This window comes from Corythoichthys intestinalis, chromosome 11, assembly GCF_030265065.1.
Source record: "Corythoichthys intestinalis isolate RoL2023-P3 chromosome 11, ASM3026506v1, whole genome shotgun sequence".
NCBI classification, from domain to species: Eukaryota; Metazoa; Chordata; class Actinopteri; order Syngnathiformes; family Syngnathidae; genus Corythoichthys; species Corythoichthys intestinalis.
Window position 1 is genome coordinate 35,212,923 of NC_080405.1, and position 24,046 is coordinate 35,236,968.

The following is a 24,046-nucleotide window of genomic DNA, read 5'->3' on the forward strand; positions in this document are numbered from 1 at the left end:
GAAGGATAACTCTGTACGTGTGTGAGTGGGAGTGGGAGTGCGTATATATGTGTATTTTATTCCCTTTATTTATCAGCAGTGAGAATAGTGCTACTCAAGTAGGGAGGCGCTCCAATTCTTCATTCCACAGCATGCAGGAGACATTAACAGATAAAAAGGATGACATGACTGTCGCTTGTTTTGAGTATTAAAGGAAAATAATACGAAATGTTAACATTGAAGTATTTTGAGCCTAATTAAAGTATATTTAATGTAACTTGAATTGGTATTAAGTGATTATTCCCAATGATTACGAGTGATCCAATGTTAGTTAGAAATATATAAGCATGGCGACAAAATATGATTTATTTCTTATTATGTACTATTATTATATTGGCAGATATATTGAGTCTAGGCACAAATTAGATATACATAACAATCAGTACACAATATAAGGCATCTATTCTATTCAGTATGTGTATTATGGTTTTACAGTAACCATCTGCTATGTCGAGTAAGGAAATTCCAAAATTGTCACTCCTGCTATTTACACTCCACAATTTTTTTTTATTTTATTTTTTTTAAAATCCTTACAGTGTGAAACGCGACTACTGTGTTATATTATTTTTTATAAATGCAAAATGTTTGCTCCAGGGATCTCATTCAGGCGAGTGTGTGCCTGGCCAGCAGTAAAGTCCTTATAGGAAATCACTTTCGAGTGTGGTGCACACGAAGTGTGATGCATTTCTTTCTTGTTATTCCATGTCTGCAGTTATTTCTTGGCTTGTGGCGATGCTGTGGGACAACTGTAAGACGAAGCACAGATGAGCTGTAATCCTCACATTCATGTTGCATTCACCACTTGGTCCCAAATGATTTATGTCGTGCATCAAATCGAAGCTTTCTGTTCTTTCTCAGTTGGATTGAAACTGAAAAATCTGCATAGCATCTTTGTTTCCTTTTTTTTTTTTTTCTTTTTGTGTTTTTTAAATAAATTAATATTATTGCAAGGTTTGTAGGGATATATTTGTTTTTAAAAGTAGATGTCTTCTTAACCCTATGTAGGACACTCAACCTGTTGGCTGCCATTGACGGCGCTGGACGTCCAATCTAATTTGATTGAGATAAACTGACAGTGAACGATCACTGCCAGCCAAAAACTTGAAAGTTTTATTGGAGCCGTTACCAGAGTGTATTTCAATTTTATTTTAATTTTTCATTTTCTTTGTACTTTTTTGTTTCGTTAACATTTTATTATTTTATATATTTTTTATACATAAAATGATTATAAGAAATGTTGAATGTATATGGCTTACATGTCCCAAAATGTGATGTGGATACCAAATATGTATGGCGTTAGATTGTTGTTTGTTTTTTTAATGCCCAAAAATTGCCCTTTCCCTATTAAGAGTTAAATATAAGATAGTTTAATGCATTACATTTAATGTCCTATAACATAAAACCAACTTCATAACAAATTTGTTTAAATTGGAAAAAATTCATCCCATCCAGCCAATATAATATTCATTGCACTCATGAATAGACACCATTTGAATCATTTTTGAGCAACGATGTGGTGTTTTCCCCTTGGTGCTTATTGACATTATACTCAAACGCGCACAGATTACTTGAATGACTGGAGTGTGTATCGTTTGTCACGAGCAAACGCGCTCACATGGAGACCCAACACAGGCGCGCAGTGGGCGCGTACGCTCACGCCGTGCACAGCTTCTGACTAAGTGGCTGGGGCGGGACACTGCAAGTGCATGGTGGAAATGGGGAAGGGTTGCTTCAAGCGGTCTAGTTGGCGGACAGCTGATTGTCCGTCTTATTAACCGTGTTGGGGTAGGGGGGCGTTGCTGTTCTCCTCGTAGGCCACGCCCCCCATCGCCCACTCCTCTTCGGCGTGCCACGGAAGGTCTAAAGTGATTCCTCTGGGAAGAAAAGAGCGCAAACCACGCGAGCTTGAGCTGCCGAGGAGCCGCAGTCGCTGTAGCCGAGGAGGACTGCCTCAATTTGCGCCGGGGAAGACTCAGTGAATAAAGGAAGAGAGGGAAGAGTGATGTCACCTGGGTGTTTCTTCCTCGCCTGGACTGTTTGTTGCCAAAACTGACATTTTGCATTTGTTTTTGGTTTTTTTTTTTTTTTTGTCAGCTTGCACCTTGATCCGCAGCCTTGTGTTCTCCCATTTCCCTCCCTCCGCTTTCACTGACACGAGGTGCACGCTGACAGCCTCTCGCCGCTTCCACATGTCGCATCTTTTGTTGACTTTGAGAAGCGCTAAAGTGAAATAGAGCGCGCGACACCTCGCTCCCGTGACAGCGCCTTCAAACGGAGAGTCATAGGAAGAGAGTGGAGAGGAAGAGAGAGAGAGGGAGAGAGAGAGGGAGAGAGCGTGAAGGTGCGTTTTGATGTTCGGCATCCACGAGAGCATCCACAGGAGTGGGAGTAGTATGAAAGAAGAGCCCATGGTGGCCGGCATGAACGCGGTTCGGACATGGATGCAAGGTGCCGGAGTGCTGGACGCCAACACAGCCGCCCAGAGGTGAGCCCGAGGCGGCCTGCTGCGAGATGGGAGAGCGCGCATGCATGGCATGCACGGGCGGGCGAGGGAGCGAAACGCGATCGTCACATCTGCGGCGTTTAGAGCTCCACGAGCCGGTACCACTTGGGGCAGCACGCGGTCCCAAAGGACGCAGTTGTTGGATAACCAGAAGCACCGCTGGCTTTTTGTCTTCATGAGTTGATCTGCTTTATGCCGAGCAGGACTTAAACGGCGTGTCATCTCAGCGTGAAAATGCAGCTCACTTCGAGCAAATTAGGCGTGCAAGCTTGAAATATCAACTTTTACTTCTGACTTTTTATTTTGTTTCGTGATGTCACGCATATTTAGGGTGGATTTTTTCAATTTTTTAAAATCCACATTATTATTGACTGCAGGCCTGCTTGTTAATGAAATTCTAAATTCCAAACGTATTTAATTCTGTTTGATATTTGGGTGATAATTGTAGTTTAAACATCGTGTCAGAATTAATTGATTAAATTACACATCAATTTGGCATTTTTTAAAAAGCGATAAAATGCAGTGATTTTAATGCAATACACGCGTTATTAGCTTTATTATTATTATTATTATTTTTTTTATTGCAATGGGTGGCGCTGATTTTATGCCTTTCGTGTCCGCAGCGGAGTGGGTCTGGCCCGGGCGCACTTTGAGAAACAGCCCCCTTCTAACCTGCGCAAATCCAACTTCTTCCACTTCGTCCTGGCTTTATACGACCGGCAGGGTCAGCCGGTGGAGATCGAGAGAACCACCTTTATTGATTTTGTGGAAAAGGAAAAGGTGAGTTGAAACTTTCTTTTTGAGTTTACACATTTAAAAATATATATGTAAAGTTGATAGTCAATTTTTTTATACTGTGGGTGTATGGGTACCGTTAGATGGCTTGTTCAATTAAAGTAATTTATTACCGAAAATCAAGTGCCCAGAGTGTCACAGCAGGCGTCGTTACAACTCAATGCTAATGTGAGTTTTACTATTGAGTCTTGCAAAGTGTATAAAACCACGCGTGGTCACACGTATCCATTAATTATATGAAAACATTTAAAACATTTTACTGCATTTTTCGGTGCTGCCAGAAAACACATTTAATTAAGAAAAAAACGAAACGAACGTTCTTTTTATAGAATGTACATTTTATTATTTATTCTAAAAGCTCAGATAAAACTGAATGTTTAGAATGAAACGATGGTTTGCTTCAAATCTGATGTATACTTGTTTTTTTTAATTTTATTAATTGATCAACGTTAAAAAGATCGTTAATTATTTTGCAATGTGTAATTTCAAAATGTAAAGTTTTGTATTATCAAAATGAAAATCAAATTCGTGTATTTGTATATAAATAAAACACTTTGCGAGAGAGATATGTAAGTGAGTTACATTTTTGTCTAGGAAATAATTGTAATTATAAGCACTTTAAATGAAAATATCCCTTTACCTCGCACTTTAAATTGTTAATTTGAAATGTTATTGTAGGAAACGACAGGAGAAAAGACCAACAATGGGATCCACTATAGACTTCAGCTGCTCTACAGTAATGGTGAGTTTCCGTGCCGAGATTTTGTTACAACGCACGTTATGTAGATTTTTTTTGCGCTTAAAGTAGAAAGCAAAAGTCAAACAAGATTTTACAATATTCATTTTGGAGAATAAAATGAGAAGACAGAAATTTATGAAAATGCTTAACAATTACTCCTATTATAATTATTGTAATTACAATAATAATATTTTTTTAGCGTGTAACATGTTTTCAATAAAACCTACAAATACTAATACAGTTTTAACCATAATTTTTAAGTCTTGTTTCTTTCATTTAATTGATTACATTTTAGGAACGTATATTGTTTTTACATGCATAAAGGTAAGTCATTCCCACTTTCAAGCTAAGTTTTAAACAAAAAGTTATTTGTAATTTCGACTTGCAAAGTTTAGACTCGAGCAGCTTTTCAAAATTGCCCCCAAAATGATACAAAGTGGTGTTACTTCGCTTGGGATGTTAAATCATAAATAAAAACTTCCTGTCTGTCTCCAAGGCATCAGGACAGAGCAGGACTTGTATGTGCGACTAATCGACTCCATGACTAAACAGGTGAGAATTTCCATTTTACTATACCGACACAGATTTAAACTTTGCAACATTTCCTCACTAAAACTGGTCTTAAAGCTGAACCCAACCCCCTCTTCACCCCTTCACCCTGTGTCTAAGACCCTCAACTTCAGCCCAGCACAGCCAGTGTGATAAATGACCTGTCTTACCTGTGGAATACATTTACGAAGGCCCGAGAATGTAGAGGACATGTGTCCTCCTATACCCTACCTCCACTTATAGCGGCCAGTAACTAGAATGTGGAATTTTATAAGCGTCTGTGTGTAGTTGTGAGATGTGCTGTGTGCGTGTGTGTGTAAAATGCAGGAGAGTGTCAGCGTTCGGGAGAGACAGTGATGCATGCCAGCTCACTCTTTGAGGACCTTGACCCTCATTTCCTCAATGTGAAACAGAACAAACTCGATCCCAGAGTTAGCGCCAATCACATCAAGAAACACAAAGTCATACATATGGACTGACACAAAAGTGTGAGGATTCTTTGTTAAGATTAAATAACAGTGGCAAAATTAACCTTTGTAAAGGTCGTTTGATATTAGGTGACATTACGTCGGGAATTGACACTAAAGTACAGGGTTATATTTTATTTTGAACTGATGTTTCATGTGTTTATGTGTGTGCACGATCATGGCCCTTGAGATCATGTTGAGTGGGGTTGCAGGGGAAACCGCACTGCAATTTTGGACGCTATATGTAGCAGATGGTGCACTATACTCCAGTCTGGCAGCCCAACTGCTCACTGTACACCACACATAAACATACATGCACACGCAAACACGTTTGTACACACAGGACAAGGCAGGACTCGCACAGAAATGAGTGTTTAGAGGATAGGGTTCCCACGATAAAACAATTACAAACATGCTTTAATATTTTTGCGGCGGTAACATCACACTAATCAGAGAATAACCCATTAAAATGTCTTTTGCATTACTCCAGGCGATCGTCTATGAAGGCCAGGATAAAAATCCAGAAATGTGCCGGGTTCTGCTGACCCATGAGATCATGTGCAGGTAAGATGCAAATGCTATTTTAGTCCAGAATCAGCCTTTTTTTTTACACTGAAGGTGTCTCTGTTGGAGTATAGAGAGGGCAAAGATAAGAAGAGCAGTGCTAAATTACTATAGAAATCTTATCATTTTCTTCAAAGTGGGTTGAGAAGATTGGCCCTGGCCTATTTCTGTTGGTAGGGGTATGAGAAAATGTGTGTGTGTGTATCCTTCTCATGTTCAGCTAATTAGGACAAGGAAAAGCTCATTACTCAAACCCATCCTCCTTAGTGTGCGTTACACTCGTGCTTTGCATCGTCCTGACAGTGAGCTATGCAGTGATGAGGCCACACTCGGACTGCGCGCTAAAATACACTCTCACACAATCAAACAAGCAGACCCCTGTCACATAACAATAAAGGTATCACACGGCCTATCACCATCTAAAAATACTGTACATGTCGACTTACACGTCGGAATAAAAGGCCTGTGGCACTTCCCGGTTATCACACAAGGCAATTTAGACCACTTGTTTTCATATGCTGCAGGAAACGGCTCCAGATCAGAAATCTGATCTGACTCTGCAAGCCTCCTGTCCTGGGGGACGCAAGAAAGTAGGGGGAGGGTCAATCCCTCTCCGTACTCTCTTTTGTATATTTCTCCACCTCCCGTCATCACAGGTACATGCAGACCTGTAAATGCGTTGAAGAGGGAGAAAAGGAAAGGTAGATTTGATATAAATGTATTGTTTTAAGAGATGAGCGGCATGACAACACACTGTTACAATGCGCTGCAGTCAAATCATTGGAAAAAGGACTCGTCACATCAGTATGCAACCCCCTTTTACCCAGCATGCACTACTCCCCAGGTCCGGTGGGACCACTCTGTGACCCACTTCTGAGGCAGAGAAAGAGCGAGGCGGGATAGAGGGAGGGGACGAGCTCTGAGGAGGAAAAATAGAGAACGCGAGATGTCTGCTTGTGTGATGTTTGACAGAAATGGAGCTAACCTGAGTCCCCGAGTGTGATTGAAGTTCCTATCCAGTTTGAGTCAAGCACACTGCTTTGGCACCTCTACCAACTGTGGCCCAAACTACCCTGTTGATATCTTTACCGTTCTGAAAACTCTCACGCCCTCCTCACTTCTCTTTCCTCCATTTTTCAAGTCACACATGATCATTTCTGCACGTTCTTTACATTTCATTGGCTAACTGCCCTCTTGTCACCCCGCAGTCGATGCTGTGATAAGAAGAGTTGTGGAAACAGGAACGAGACCCCGTCTGACCCGGTCATCATCGACAGGTAGGCAAAGTTTGACCCGTGCGGGGAAGACAAGTCGTGTGTTGACATTTAATAAATCAAAAAGAATGTGGGGAAAATGTCACACGGCGGAGATGTGCGATTGGTTAGAGGGAAGAAGTTGTTTACATTTCAGCAGCTATAATCATCTGTGAGCAAAATGTGTGAAGCAGCAGTAAATACCAATGCAGCGGCATGCATGTGTGTGTGTCTGCACTCCTTCATGTGTGGTCAGACACAATGTTTGAGTGGTTAGGTTGATGACTTAGCTGATGAGCAGTTAGAGTTACTGCTCAAGTCTGATGTGTGTATGCGTGTGTATTGCTGGATAAGTGCTCACCAACCATAGACACTGTAGTTTTTAGCACACACTCCTTGTACTTTTTCTTGGAGTGTGCAATGATCCTCCTGTCGTCATAAACGACCGATGACTAATGCAGTAGCTCACATGATTTACACTTCGTAAAAGAGGAAACAAAAAAAAAAAGGAAAAGCCCCGCATGCAGATTTACAGTCAGGCCTCTGTTGTGTGGCAGAGTGATTATTCCTATATATTTCATCGTGACGTTTAATCATTATTGCTAACTTTAACAAATCAAAATACTGTATTCAAGGAATTGCATTTTCTGATTTATATTCCGACCGGGTTAGAAAAAAAAAACATATTTGCTACTTGAGTTTTTATGTCGAGTCGACATGTACAAGAGTATATGTGTGTTAATGAGGCAGTGACCTGTGCTATCTGATGAACACAGCTGTCCTGTTCTCACTGCTGCTCTGTCAAAAGCTACTCTTTTACCTGTGTATGTGTGTGTTAGCGTGTGTGTGCGGGAGTGTGCGCGCGCCACCCTGGTTCCGCTCCAGTGAAGCGGAAGGCCTCACCTCAGTGCTCCCTGAGACAGCTGCACCCCAACCACATGGCTTTAAAAACACGCCTGCCCATCACTCTTTGCCGCAACCATTTTGGTTTTTCAGCGCCCGTACTTGTTGAATTCCCTATCAGTGTAACTGCATGTATTCATTTCTCCTCTTGTACTTTTGGAACGGTCGTAACTAGAGAAAGAGGCCGAAGAGGCGACTTTCTCGGTCTGAGCGTGCTACGGTCGCTTGGCGGCATTTCTCCCCCGACGCTTAATGGCTCAGGTGTGCCAAGGCCACGTATAAGCGGCATCAAATTAGAGCAGGCGTAGGAAAAACATCCCTGCTTTCCTCTTCGACGAACACTCTTCCAGGATGGGAAATTAGGTCAGGTGAGAGGATCGTGATTTGGGGTGTGAAACTGGTCACCCGAACTAAAGATTTGAGGGAAATAAGAGGAGGCGCGTTTATGCATTTGCTCATTTAGAATCTGTATACTGTAATCTTGGCAGTTGTAAGGAGGGATTCATAAACAAACAAACAACTGTGACGCCGAAGCTGACTCAATTAACATGAGCCCCCCTCCTCCAAATTCATAAAGAAATACCATCAGCAGCCCCTCTCCACCCTTGAAGTTATTTAGTTCGTTAAATAAGGGCTCGTTAGCTCGCTTCTGTTTCGCAGAGATGATTAGATTTTACAGCCCTAATTAGCTGGGCTAGCTCAAACTCTTGTGGAAGAGTAATGGGTCTTATTGCCTAATTAGCTCTCTCTCTCGTTAAGATTGGAGAAACAGGCCATGGCAGCAAAACCGCAGGAATGAGGAAAAATAAAGGCAACTAATGAGAAACTTATTTGATTGTTAGGAGAACAAATCAGTACAGTGAGCATATCGCTTTGGGTATACATAATTCTCACTAGGAGACATCTTCTAACTTGCCCTGGTTGAGGACAGAATTTGTTAGCTCGTTGGCTGCTTTTGACGTGGGTGACTAAACATCTAATTTTTCCCGGACATGTCTACTTTTCACATCCTGTCTGGGGCGTCTGGCAGGGTTTTATAAATTCATGAAAATGTCCGGTTTTCATTATTTTTCATGAGACCAACTAGCGTGTGTTGAAATTGACGCTTTGCACAGAATGCGACGGTACTGTAATGCCTGTGACGTGTTCCCAGAGAGCCTGCCCAGTTATTAAAACTTTTATTACGATCAATATGTATATAATCAAATGCTCATGTACCCAAAAGTGTAATTAAGTCAAAAAATACCTTAATTCTACTTTAGATACAAATTTGCCCATGAGTGCGCAGTCACAGACTTGCTTTATCATGGCGTAAACTGTCAATTTTCATTCAGAAACAAACCTTCATCCTGACAGGAGCTCACATGCTATCGAATGTACACTTGGTAAACTTATTTTTCGGCAGCTGTTGACTTCTGTCGGAGCTTTGTACTGGTGTGAGCTGTAAAATCCCATTTGGTGTCCGATCGTTGCGCTGCCGATGATTGACTTTTATAGCATTGTTTGATTTTGCCTCGACTACCGATGCTCGCTAATAGGGTAGCTGTCAGTGAGCTAAGTCGTGCTAGGCATTATGGAAAATATAGTTTTGAAATGCTCCGTTTGGAAACATGCTGGTTGAGTCGTTTGTCAGTTTATTTCGGTTATTGTTTGCCTACAATCTAGAACATTGAATGGAATAACAATTGAGTGGGAATAACAATTTGTCAACGGCAATTGTCGTGATAGTAATTTGTAAAAATGTTTAGTTGACACATAGCCTACTGTGTGTGTGTATTGACTGGACTACATTTTCACGGGTCTGCATGCTATTGTTATTATTTTTTTATCATGATTTGATTTTTTTTTTTTTCTCGAGGCCGGGCCGAGTGTCCTCTCTTTTGGAAATCAAAATATGGTCACCCTACCATTGACAGCACCGAAGTCCAATCCATTTGAAGTAGGACGGTTGACGAACAAATGTTAATTCGTTGCCACCGTCCCAGTTCAAATGGATTGGACGTCTACTAGTGATAAACTCATTTAAATTCAGAGAGGAACGATAATTGTACGCCACATGATTGGACATCTATCACCGTAGCCAACGAGTTAAAAAGTTATCTTCAAACTGAATTGGTTTACTTTGGGAAATGTGTGTCAGAGGAAGCAGTGGCGAAAGGTGAGATGCTCCTGTGCGCCTCTCTATGTCTTCCCCGGGGAAACATGTGGTCCACTTTAGCCTCTTATAGAAACAGGATAATATGAGGGGGAGCCCTTAACCCCTTCACCTCCACTTTCAGCTCTCCTCATCACTCCTGCTTAGCACAAGGTTAATTGTATGCAGACACTGCCAGTCACTCTGTGGTTTGCTTGGATGGGCTTAACATCATGAAAACATCTCCCCCTCACCCGCGGACACCTTTGCTATCTCTTTGCATAGCTTCTGTCAATCCATTTCCTGTTCTTTCTTGAACTGGCTGCATGCATTTGATTGCAGGCTAATCTGTCAGTTCTGCCCACTGCCTCATGCCACCTGTGTCCCGTGGCCCTTTCTTGCCTGTCCTGTTCCCGTAGGCTTTCCGCAGGGAGTCCCCCAAGCAGGCTTCCCCTCTGTGGCTGGAGATAAGCATCCATCGAACACATAGGATACCTTAAAATCGCCCATGCATTTGGATGTTATTTCCAATACACGTAAAAGGAAGATACTTTGCAGCAAGGGCAAAGGTTTTCATATGGACCGTAGGGACATAACACGAGCAACTTTTCAGGATGCTCAAATTCTCCCCATCAACTTTTAAGCAAATGACAGCGATAGAGGTCATTTACTTTGTCTTTGCATATATTGTAAGGATAGATTAGACCCTACTATTATTAAGCGAATTATTTTTTTATAATGTTCAGACTTACATTTATCCCTTTTCACTTGAATGTGACGGTCCATTTTTTCCCCCCTCAAACGCACGTTTGATTGGCTGATGACTAGACCCCCCCACACACACACACACACACGCGCACTCACACATCCACGACAGAAATACATGTCAACATGCCACCTTCTCGCCCTCTTCGAAGAAGAGGGATATTAGAAGTTTTTTTTTTGGCCAACAGCAGCCACTGTAAGTGATATAATAAGACACCAATGTTGTGAAGGTGGGGAAAACACAGCTAATTTTGCTAAGAAAACCTGAACTGCATCGGAGTTAGCATAACATTAAACTGTTTGAACTTGCTAACCTGCAAAACTAGCCAGCCTCCACAAGGAACAACAAAGTTGAGCTAGCTGTCTCTCATTTGGATCATTGTTTGCTTTATGTGCATTACGGTAATGCAATGTGGTAGCTGCAGAGTGCAAGTCCATTTATTGAAAATAATGGGGAGCTGTCCAAGAATGGCCCCAGTTCAGGGGGACACTAACATGAACATGAGCTGACATGAAAAAAAAAATCTGTGAAATGAAATCACACATCAGAATTTCATGAGCGTACTTTAGTCCTAGTCTTGGGGTAGTCTAGTATGCCTCAGATGTAGACCCGTCCTTGGATATCTCAGATTTTTTTTTTTTTTTTTTTCTCATTAATTGCACTTCAAGATGTTTTAGTTGTTTTTAAAAACAAAGGTTTGAATCAAATGTTGTATCACCTGAACCAATACACATGAAAGTTAGTATAAGTCAATACTGTTTTTTTAATTTTTTTGCATCGATAATTTATTATGGCGTGTTTTTCTGCTCGTTAACATTTATAATCAAAATGGTGAAGTCGTGTGTGGCAGTCGGTTGCAAAAACAGAGAAGATAGACAGGAGAGACTTGAGGTTTTACCGTATTCCTAGAGACCCGGAGAGGAGAGCGAGATGGACTGCTGCAATTCGACGAGAAAACTGGGCTCCAAACGACTACCACAGATTATGTAGTAGTCATTTTATATCTGGTAAGATGCATTTAATATATATTTAGAGGGTTTTGGGCTGACAACCACAATTAAGATCATTGCTAGGCTAATCGCCGACAACATACACTCAGACGTTGTGAATGAACTACCTGAAAATATATAATTATAAGGGGATAATAAGACAGTTGTCATACAATTAATTTACAATTTCACTATTGAGGTCAAAAGCCAAAAAATAAATTCAACTAAGGACAATCTGGAGTAGTGCTATCGCACTTCATATTTATTACATATTATATATGTATGTAGTGAGAGTGCTATCGCTAAACCATATAAACATTAAAAGCCCTAGCTCCATTGACAAATGACATGAAATACATTAGACTTGACAAAGGATGTTAGCAAGAACAAAAGATTTTGAATTGAAAATTTCGTAACTCACCTTCCCGAGCACAAGATAGATTCCTGCCGAATTTTCGTGGACGAGGACCTGTTTCACCCAACCAGCAACGAAGTATTTATAAGCCTCCAAGCTCTTAAAGTTTTTCAAACTTTCGTGAGAATAGGCTGATTTTGTGTGGACAAGATAGTTGTAAATATCAGGGTAGCAGATGTCAGCCAAAGACGGCGAAGACAGCGGGTCGAAAAACATCGATTTAGGCATCAAATATGGATCTGCCGAATGGATAAACTGAAGCTTTTCTACATAACGCCTTTTATGCAACGCATCCAATGAGTTTACAGCGTCAGATAACACCGGGGCTTCCATGAATTGCTCTATAACTTGCACGACTAATTGAAAACAATGAGAATAGGTCTAAAAAATACGGACAATATGGCGGCCGGATACAGCGATACGTCATTTTGTGACGTAGGTGAGTAGGGTCTATACTTAATGAAGCGCGGCCCCCTCTGATAAGGCGTGACGCAAAGAATGAATGACGAAGTGTCATGTCAATAGGTAATGTCTATAGCTGTACGTTAGATGAGGCATTTAAATTGTGGACTGCACCGCATAAAAGCGGACGCGTGACCACCCTAAAAAGTGCCCACGCATCTTTCTGGTTACCGTGTTTTGTAGTGTGTGTTTTGAGGTGGCCTTGTTTACATGCAGAGGCAATGTTATTTCAGGTTGATTGCTGTTTTCAAGTGTGTGCTCATGGGTGTTTGTGTTTGCGCACGCTTCTGCAGCCCGCTGTTGATGTGGCCCATTTCCTCGCGTGCGCGTCTGTGCCTGTGCATCGGCGTCGATGTTGCTTGTTTCCCTGGGAGAGTGTGTGGTGATAGAGGCCATTTCCTGGCGAGTGTGTGTGTGTCTTGAGTGAAGAATGTCGGGCAGGAAGTGCTCCTCCCGGAGAGGATGATGTCATGGCGGTTTCCTGTTCTGCTATTGGAGCCGAGTGGCTAGTAGCAGATTTTTGATCACCTCTTTGCTGCTTGGCTCTCCTGGCAACATACGTGCGAGATAGAAATACACGAGGGAGTCAACCGTGTTTTGAAAATGTTGTTTTGCAAGCTTGTGTTTGTCACTCTCCAGCTAATTGTCTCTCTTTAGCGGGGAAGCCCCTCATTGTTTTGGTTGTTGTGTTTGGATGCACTTCCTGAGGTGAGAGTTCATGTGTTGCCTTGGCTGAGCTAACGTGCGCTTGTGAATAATGTATTTCATTGACTTTATGTCAGCTCTGCCAGCCCCCCAAGCCGAGCCCACCCATGTTTAATTCATCCGTCTCATTTGTGTGTCCACGCGCGTGTGCGTTTGTGAGCGCACACGCTTGCGAATTTGTGTCATTTAGAGGCCCAGTCTGCACCTGTCCAGCCATTAGCCCGCTTCTAATTTGCATTTGATGCTAATGTGGTTTACTGGCTGTGCCTTCCCTTCCTGCAGCTTAGTTTCACTTTCACATCCATGATTTTGTCAACGAGAAGGTGAAAACATACACGGGGCCATCAAGGATGACAATGACACAGTAATTTGCCTTTTTCTTTGTTTCTTTTTGTTTTTTTTTCTTTTTTTTTTTTTTACTCAATTTCTCACTTAAAAACGCCCCATTAAACCAGTTTAAAGCAAAACACAGTCACGTGACCTATCTTTGCTGCACTTTTGGAGAAATCAGTGCAGACCGCGCTACTACCGTATTGGCCCGACTATAAGACGACCCACTCTTTTTCAAGACTTAAGTTTGAAAAAAAGACACCGAAAAATTTAGTCTCAGTTACTCGCTCGGTTTCGCTATTGTCTATTACAATCTTTTCTTCAGTTTTTGTCTTTTCCAAATAATATATATATATTTTTTTGTATATTTATTGATCATTTGTTTAGCCTGAACCAGTGATTCAGATATGTTAATTCAGTCATTACCTCATGCATCAGATTCTTTAAAAATTTTCCTGAGCATAGGATGTTAGTGTCATCTGCGAAGAGTAAAAAATTTTTAGATGTCATACATAAGTCATTGATAAATATGGTAAAGAGTTTTGGACCCATTACAGAGCCCTGTGGTACTCCAACTGTAATGTCCAATAATGATGATCTGTAATCACCAATCTGTACGTACTGTTTGTGATTTCCCATGTAACTTTTTAACCATTCTAGAACAATGCCTCTAAACCCGTATCTTTCCATTTTCACAAGTAATATATCATTATTAATTGTATCGAATGCCTTCTTTAAATCCACAAAAACACCAACTACGTGATTACTTTTATCAATACGGCTAGATATTGCTTCAGTAAGGTCAAGCAATGCAAGTGCAGTTGATCTCTGTTCCCTGAACCCATACTCCGACAAAATATTGAATTTTTCCAAGAAAATTTTAAGTCTCTTTTCAAACACTTTCTCCAGTACTTCTGAGAACTGGCACAATAAAGACACCGGGCGATAATTGGAATATAATTTGCTATCACCTGTTTTATAAAGTGGAATGACTTTGGCCGTTTTCATTTTCTGTGGAAAAACTCCAGTACTAAAAGAGAGGTTGCAGATGTAGGTTAGTGGATTTACTATACTATGTATTACATTTTTTACAATCATCATGCCAATCCCATTGCAATCAGTTGAAGTCTTGTTTTTGATTTTCTATTTTGGATAATAAAGTAGAAATCTTAATGTAGTGGAACAAAACAGGATATATTCAAAGAAATATCATTCCTCATATCATGATTATATGTTAATTTTTTGATGGAACATTTGGTTTGATACTTCTGGCGGTTGTCATTTCAACATTCCACTCCATGGTTGTACTATCAACTTTGCTTGAGATCCCGGGAGTTTCATGCCACAGACAGTGCCACTTTATATCATGGCCTACCGTACTGAAATATTGTAATAATTCCGTATTGGCCCGAATATAAGACGGCCCTGATTAAAAGACGACCCCCTCTTTTTCAAGACTCAAGTTTGAAAACAGACTTTTTGAACACCAAATTAATTTTTATACAGAAAATAATTATAGTACATCCGAAAAAATGATTATAACAATATATTTGAGAGAAAAAGCATGTTATTTTGCCTCGTTCAAATCTTAGTATCTGAACATTTCAATATGTAAACTAAAGTGCTATCACATTCGTAAATGAATGGCTTCTGATCTTTGAAATGTAAATAAACCAATCTATTGTGGTAAAACAACAAAATTCCAATAACTGCATTAACCATCAAAGTGAAGTCTAACTGTAACTGTAGTCTTGAAACAAATCTGAATAAGGAAAAACATTGTAATAAAATAATGCAAACTGGTTAAACTTGAGAGTAGCAGAGATCTGTCATGACCAGTGTTGGGCACGTTACTTTAAAAAAGTAATTAGTTATAGTTACTCACTACTTCTTCCAAAAAGTAACTGAGTTAGTAACTGAATTACTCTATAGTTAAAGTAACTAGTTACCAGGGAAAGTAACTATTTCCGTTACTTTAGAAAGAAGTTGTTGTATGTTAAAGAATTTGAAATTTTCTGAGCAGTATTTGAGTCAGTTGAATAGAGAAGAACAGACAAGTAGTTGTGTTATAGAACCTTGTAATATTTATTGCACCTCACCAGCAACAGATTTATGCTACACTTGAAGTGCAACAAAAATAATCAGATTTGAATTGCTTACCACAGATGTCGACAAAAGCTTTGCCCTGGGACATAAATCACACTTTACATGCACGTTCTTTCCTTTAATTTCGACCAACTTGAAATAGTGTTTATATCTCCACCTCGTAAAGGACAAATTTCCTCTGAATGCTCTGCCATCATATCCCTCTGCATCTGTTTTGCGTGTGTGTTTGCCGCACGCGCCCTTATCCGGTTTGAGTGTGAAAACACCGGCTCTGAAGTACTTTTTTTTTTTTTTAATTGAACAATAATCATACATACAGACACACATACATATAAACATACATATCAAACAACAGTAATACAGAAAAACCAGCTCACCTAGAAAAAAATCCATCACCCGGCTCTGAAGTACGTGCGCTATTAGGCTCGAGCGTTTACGCCACAGAATGGGGGATCATGTGAGATTTGACAACAACACAGCCATAATGGAAGCAGGTCCGGCTCGCTGGACATTAAACGTTAACTTGCCAGTTCGATAAAGAGACAAACCCGTTACTAAGGCGAAGAACAGATATGTGATCAAACTTAAGGATGTGAACAATGTTGACACTTACGAGCAAGCCGAAGACAAATGGAGTAAAGATGTCGACGGGCTTTCACAATTACACGAAATGGACATTCTGCTGTATTTATTGTTTGGTGTATGTTACTAAACTAGTCAGCGATTCCCAAATTACAAATCGCTACAAAGCTACGAACAGTTTTGCTGCTAATGGGTGGAGGACCTGCACATTATGACCGTATCAAACGGCAGCTCCATCGTTCTTGCAAAGGTAGGCTATGTGTGTTTACTACTTTCATTGCCATGAACCTGAACGCAGCCCAAGTCTTAGATGACAAATAACAGAGCAGAGTAGACTCGCTACGACTGTTAGTTTCTTTAATTTATTCAAAGTAAGTAACGGACCGCTTTTGACCGTCAGTAATGGTAACGGCGGAAAAAATAATTAGTTAGATTACCCCGTTACTGAAAAAACATAACGTCGTTATGTAACGGTGTTATTTATAACGGCGTTTTTCTCAACACTGGTCATGACAGAACATCGCTTCAATGATATCTGGCGCCATCTAGCGCCTTGAATGGGTATAATGTCTAGACCGCGAATATAAGACGACCCCCTCTTTTTTCAGTATTATTTCAATGCAAAAACACCGTCTTATATTCGGGCCAATATGGTATTTTTGTACTTGACTTTGCTAGTAGATGGCTTTCCATTGCACTTTTTGCAGGTTTCGGGGTCAACAGCAGTAGACATTTGGTGGGGCATTTCAAAGGCTTGGCTTCAAGCTGCATTTGCTTGTGCAGGGCTTCGGGCCAAAGAGGCTGACTTACTGCCTCATCGATATGCAAAAGTCCCCTCCCTCAGGTGTTGGCTGCTCTAATAAGAACACAAATATATACAGAGAGTTCTCACTCGCAGACAAACTCAATCCAAATATGTATGGAGACATGCAGACCCTCAAGATTCCACAACCATGACTATAAACACTCACGTACACAAATACGTTTTGACCTGCAGTTCCCTGCATCTGTTTGGCTGTGTTCTTTCTTCCCTGCAGTGGTTTCCCCCCTCAGGGTTGGAAGAAAGCGCGGCCCCAGGGGACGGACGGCTGGGATGATTGACAGCAGAGAGTTTGGAGGTCGAGGAGCCTCTAAAACAGGGCTGCCTCTTTTTTTCTCGCCGCAGCACTGTAACCCCCAACAACTGCTGTGCTTTCACTTGCAAAAGGAGGAAAAACACAGCATTCATGAGTTGGTTTAGTTTTTCCATATATGAGACATCAGTTTCAAAAGCTGCTTTAGGGCAAGGAAACAATATGGGGGCTTATTTTAGGATTTTTAAGTGTAAGTGTACACTAGACATAAGAATGTGTGTATATTTCCATGTAGGGTTGATGATGCTATCACACTTTGTAGGTTGTAAAAGTAATACCCTCCAGCTGAACGCAGGTAACAAACACTTTATTAGGCCTCATAAAAGGCAATTTACAAATGTCATAACACCCAAACTGGCCAGTAAGTAGCTCACATTTCTGCCCAAACTGCTTCGTCATTATTGTTTACTTTCCCTCCTTGACCTGGCGCTCTCCTTGGTCGTCCCCTTTGCCGCCGTGCCAGTATTTGTTCTGTCCTGGAATGACAGGGTTCGGCCGGCCAGAGGCGCTCCAAATGAGTAGCGTCCTACTTCTCTGAAAGACATTTTTGGTGTGGAAATTGCAGGCCGGGGAGATGGAGATAAATAGAATGAAGATATAGTTACTGTACAAAAGGTCTTATGTGGGTGCGCTTGTGTGTGTAAGTGATGAAAGAGTAACATTTTCCAGGACTTAGTCCATGCCCTAGAAGATGCGCTCAATTTGCTTTTCAAATGAGGCGTGAAGAGCACAAGCGTGTGCCTCTCAGTGTGACGGTATATTTGTCCCTGTGCGTGTGCTTGTGTGTGTGGCAGGAGCAAGGCTTTGTTTTCTCACTGCTGATGCCTGTAGACAGTCGGAGCACGGCTTAAGTGCGCTCTCATGGCCAATGTGTTACACGGCTGTCTGTTTGTGCCTGTAATAGAAAAGACTCAGCGGCAGTGTGTCACTGAGCTGCATGCGCTCCCTGATCCCGGCCTTCTGTCTCACACACGCACGCATACTCGCCCTGATCCCGGGCCCAATGATGCATTGTTTACTCCTGCTAAGTGAGAACACAGACTGCTCGTCTCATGCCAGCTCGATACCCCCAGAGCTGGCGTCTCATTTCCTACTGGGCCGTCTCCATCCCAGCCCCTCTTCCAGGGAGGGTTACCTCAGCGTCGTAGCCCAGGATGTAAGACCAGGTGTCCAGGATGAGCGCTGTGTTGACCCGCTGTGCCCGAACGCAATGTATAGTCTGTTGATTGTTTTTCATCAATCTGCTCAGGAAGAATGGATCGTTGGCCCGGTGATGTGAGCGTCGCTCTCAGTTTCACACGCCACAATTGAAGGAAGACCTGCACGGCATGGGGGAGGAGGGAGCGGGGTGGTAGAGAGGGGGACTATATATGTACAGTGATAGTAGCATCGGGGCAGTGCAACTAAACAATTCTTGACAGATCTTTTTAAGATTTGTCATATCTGGCCTCCTCAAGGAAACATCGCTAACCTTGTTAAAGATTACAGACAACACCTTTATCATGTTCATCCCAGTGGAAAGGAATATTTACTTAGGTTTGATCATGTAAAGACATGTACAAAAGTTCTCAGACACATCCTACCATGTTAGCTGCACACAGCAACTGCACCCCGCACTCTCACTGTTAACGACGTCGCCGTGTCATTAAGTATTAATTTACGCCATTTTCGTGTTGCACATGTATGTTTATGATGTATCTAGTTTAGTTAGCACCTTTGGATAACATTGAGAGTCCAGCTGAATATAAAAGAGGGCATTTTCATCGCCACAAACGCTTTGGGAACAACATTTTATAAGGGAGCAAATTTTGACAGAACACCGGCCCTTCCCCCTGATGCCATTAACTCAGGGGTCCCCAACCTTTTTTGCACCACGGACCGGTGTTATTTGGGTCTTTTTTTCACAGACCGGTGTTCTGACAAATTTTGCAACCCATCAAAAATTTCAACGATGCGGTTCAGCGCCTGCGCGTAACGTTAACCATAGCCGCAAAATGCACAAATGCAGCGATTCCAAAGTAAACACTACAAACTTTCTTGAAAGAAAGGAATATTAACTTACGTTTGATCATGGAAGGACTTGTAGAAAAGTTCTCCTCAGATACATCCTGCCATGTAAGCTGCACACAACTGCACACAGCTCTCACCATTAACGACTTCGCCTTGTCGTTAAACAGAAGCCCGCCTCACAAAGATACGATATTGGAAATTGTAGCAAGGTTTTTAATGCTCTTGTAGCGATGTCAGGATATTCCAGAATGACTTTAATCCAGAACTATTCCAGAATGACTTTAATCCACAACCTCGGTAGAGTTGTTGTCTCAAATGTACGTTTAATAAGATCGCCGTCATTTGCGATCTCAACAAGTTGATCTTCCTGTTGCACAGACATGCTCGAATCACTCGGTTTATTCACAAACTGGTCACGAATCCACTCCTTCGCAGTTCGTGGGTCTTCGAGGTTGTAGGCTCGTCAGGTGCCCTTTTCGCCGTAAAAATATCTCCAAAGACGTCTGTTTTTCAGTCATCTTCGCTCGTGTGGGGGCTAATTATTTCCGGGAACAAATGTGCTGCGCCCGCGGCCTAGCAATACTTTATTATCGAGGACAAGCGCACATAGACATATTATATACACAAACAAGATGTACTGCTAGAAGTCCAATCAATGGATTTCTATGACGACATTCTAATCCATCCCGGAGTATTATATCTAGAGTAGACCGGGATACTGGTGTGTTAAGCAGGGGCACAGGGTTAATTCAGCCAGAATGCGGTCGTTATTAAATTATTATTTCTGTGCGGCCCGGTAGCAAATGCGCCACGGACCGGTAACGGTCCGCGGCCCGGTAGATGGGGACCCCTGCATTAACTCATTGGCTGCCATTAATGGTGATAGACATCCAATCCATTTGAGGGCTGAAAGCCACCCCTCTTAGTTCAAATACATCCACTAGTGATACATTAATTTAAAGTCACAGAAGGATAAAAAGTCTGTCGCCAGTGATGTTAATAAACGCGTTAAAGTATAACGGTGTTTCTAAAGGCGTTTTTTTTTTCTTTCAGTAGTGAGTAATCTTTAATTAATTACTTTGCAACACCGTTACCGTTAATCAGAATGTGAAGGGGCGCGTTATTACAATTTGTTGGAATTAGGCGCACAGTTGTCTGATTTTATCACAGCTACCTTGGAGATAGCATAGCAAGGGGGGGAGGATGGAAGGGAATGATGACACAATTGCAAACGCGATTATGATTGGCTAGGTGGCTCAGAGTGTTGGCATAACATTTGCGTTCTTATTAGCACTAGCATTTAGCATGGCAAGCGTCATCTTAAACTCTCGGGCAACTTTTTTTTTTTTTTTTACATACTTTCCTGGTGTGTACAATTAATTCAAAGCAATGTACTGTTTTCCTGCTGAGTGTGCATTACCACTACTAAGTTGGTGTTGTCTTTGTAGATGCTACATTATAATACTACATATATACACACACACACACACACACACACACATATATATATATATATTTCTTTTTTTTTTTTTAGCAAAAAACAGTCAGTTGCCCCAAACCTTTCTTGAATGACGTATTCATGAACCTTTAATCAAAACAACTAGAGCAGTGGTCTCCAACCCCGTCCTCAAAGGCCCGCTGTGGGTCGTGGTTTTTGTCTGCCGATCCAGAACAGATAGTGGAACCAATGAGGTTTCTGCGAAAACAAGCAGCACCTGACTGCAATCAACTGATTGCACTTGTAAAACACAAGATTGGTGAAAAAGTGTTGTCATTTGTCTGGTTGGAATGAAATCCTGCACCCACAGTGGGCCTATGAGGACCAGGTTGGAGACCATTGAACAAGAGCAAAGATAGGATAGGCAGGAGATTCACAGGCTCACCTGCGTAACGTTTTTAGCTGTTAAATGGGACCCCCCCGCGATAATTGAAGTCCGCGAAGTAGAGGTGTAGCTTATTTAAATAAAAAAGAAAGCAAACAAGGCTTTATCTATTTATGTTTTAATGATTTTTTTTTCCTGGTGTGTTCAATGTATTTATTCAGATTTAGCATCAGAAAGAGATACATATAAGACATGATTTTTCCCTTTCTTTTTCCTCCAAAGTATAACTCTTTATTAAATTCTTCATTGAGTGAGTCCTCTCAAATCAACTCATGCTAATTACAACAGCACACGACACAACACAATGAGTTGTCATAGCGACTACAGCCAATGTTTAAAACATTAAAAGAGGCGGCGGCCTTTGAAAGCTAGTTGTCTGGCCACTTCAAAGCAGCTCCCTTGTCACTCATCGTTTACTTTAACTAGCTGCAGTTGCCTGGCAAGAAAGAAACGCTTCAGGAGGGAGCGTGAGAGGCTGTACGTGATTGGATTGGACATCACTATATGTTCCTGCATTTTAAAAATTGTTTATTTTAATTGAAAAAAAATCCGCGATGGACTGAGGGTGCGATGTTTGAAGCGCGAAGTAGTTAGGGATCATTGTAAATATTATAGGGGAGTGACGATACACACAAGTCACAGTTTAGTACGTACTTCGGTACGGTGGTCATGGTTGGTCAAGGTGCGGGTTCAGTACAACAGGAAAAACAAAAAGGCTTTTTTCCCCTCACAACATTTGAATCTTAAAGTTTGTATGCCATTACACTGTCTAAGCAACCCCAAACTTTTGAACCGTAGTGTATCAGATGGGATTTTTCATTATGTACACTACGGTTATTTTCAATGGTAGTGTAGGTGGCTTTTTTAAAGTTCAATCAGTTAATGTAAACATCTTTGATATGAAAGGTCCTTGAATGTATTATGTAATAACGTGTAGAACATGAAAAGTAACGTCAGTTACTTTGCTAAGTAACTAATTACTCTTATAATGAGGTAACTCAGTTACTAACTCAATTACTTTTTGGGAGAAGTAATTTGTAACTGTAACTAATCACTTTTTTAAAGTAAGATTAACAACACTGATCGTCATAAAGGCACTGAAAGACTTAATTCAGCGTCTATCTGTGTTTAGACGCATCAGTTTAACTGGCGCTACAAACTGGCTGCATTCGTTTAATAATTATTTTCTCCGATATCAGAGTAGAGCTGGGCAATCTAGCCACCCCCCACAAATATATATATATTTTTAACATTGTCCATTATCAATTCTTTAAACCATATTTGTAAAACCTGGTTTTTATCTTGTTTTTTTCCAGCTGTTATTTTTTTTGTACAACAGCATCTTCCATTGTATATTAATTAGCATTAAGCTAGCAGTACCAAGAAAAATTAAATCTGTTTTGTATTTTAGTGCGCAATATCTAATATAGTTTTCTTCATTTGTGTTTAATATTGCAGTTTACCTCTCTAGGAGTGTAATAACATCTTGAAAACATCTACATTGGACTATTTTTGAGGAACTGTTCAAAATCTGGCACGCTAAATAGTTTGCATCAGCATATGATCGATTAAATATTACATGGCTGATCACTGAGGGAGATCTAAAATTTATTCGATCTTCGATTTTGATCTTAAAACCGCCTGGCCCAATATCAAAGATCTAAGAAATTCCTGATTTTCATTCTTGATACTTTGAGCAGTCGTCTTTCAATTCAAGGTCATTTATACTAGGAGTTATCTGTCCGTTTAAGACAGTGATCTTGACTAATTTGAGCTTCAATGTTAAGGTGAAAAACAATTCTTCAAGGGATATAATTAAAACCTGAAGCAGGCACGTCAGCAAGCAGACAATTACGGTCAGCAGCAGCGTTCATCAAAGGAATGTATATATTCCATCCTTCGTAATATATTCTCCGTTTTTTTTTTAAAGATTCGCATTAATCATCGACAAATGAGACCTTGCGCATGTCACTGTTTCTCTTCAAAAAGCCCAGCTCAAATTTAGAGGCCTTTGTTTGTGTTTATGTAACTGATGGAGGAGACAAAGTAAGGCGTAGGCAATCGACTGAGACACTTTGTTGTTTTACACTGCCTCAGCCCTTTTGTGTCTACGCTTGTTTGTTTGTTTGCTGAGCGACTTGACCTCGCTGAGAGGAGTATTCGCTCCTCCTTGTGTTCGCCATGCTGACTGCCACCAGTGCGTCTCTCCTCCACTCTTGCACTCTGCCCCTTTTGACGATGTGTTTTTCTTTGGTCCTCCCACTCATAACTCCTCTTTTTCTTTTTTTTGGTTAATCACACATGGAGTCTTCCCGCTTTTGAACACCCTTCCTCGCATCTTTGTCTGTTCCCGTGTGTGGCGCGGGGGTGAGTCACGCTAATTATCCCAGTTATTGGCTTCTCCTGCATAGGGGCCTTGATTTACATGAGGTGACATTCAGTTCAAACACACAGACCTTCGCAGCCTTTTTGGGGAAAACAATTAACAGTGCGGCGTTCTCCTGTATCCTCTTTTGCTCCTGATACACCACTCCCTCGCGCTCTTCCTCTGGCTATTGTCTTCACTAATACAGAAGACTTGCAGGCAAAGATGTGAGCGTGTAAAAATACACAAAGTAGGGCCCTATTATTGTGTCAGTGCTGAGAGTGAAACATACATGTATTGCTGTCCAATGAAAAGCGTTTATCTCCAAATCTTCGAGTTTCTTAGTTTTACTTT

The 24,046-nt window shown here is 41.1% G+C and overlaps 1 protein-coding gene across 5 annotated transcripts in view; it reads left to right on the forward strand.

The window, feature by feature from the left end:
• Positions 1 to 771: 771 nt before the first annotated feature.
• Positions 772 to 24,046, forward strand: part of ebf1a (EBF transcription factor 1a) — a 146,986-nt gene continuing 123,711 nt past the window's right edge. For 3 of the 5 annotated variants that reach the window (XM_057849682.1, XM_057849681.1, XM_057849684.1), the window contains exons 1-6: positions 1,840 to 2,524; positions 3,166 to 3,322; positions 4,016 to 4,079; positions 4,573 to 4,628; positions 5,583 to 5,656; positions 6,865 to 6,933. In XM_057849682.1, the coding sequence (XP_057705665.1) occupies positions 2,391 to 2,524; positions 3,166 to 3,322; positions 4,016 to 4,079; positions 4,573 to 4,628; positions 5,583 to 5,656; positions 6,865 to 6,933 (554 nt within the window). In that variant the 5' untranslated portion in view covers positions 1,840 to 2,390. Of the gene's footprint in view, positions 811 to 1,839; positions 2,525 to 3,165; positions 3,323 to 4,015; positions 4,080 to 4,572; positions 4,629 to 5,582; positions 5,657 to 6,864; positions 6,934 to 24,046 lie in introns of those variants that run through there. The other 2 variants (XM_057849685.1, XM_057849683.1) reach the window with 2 other exon arrangements.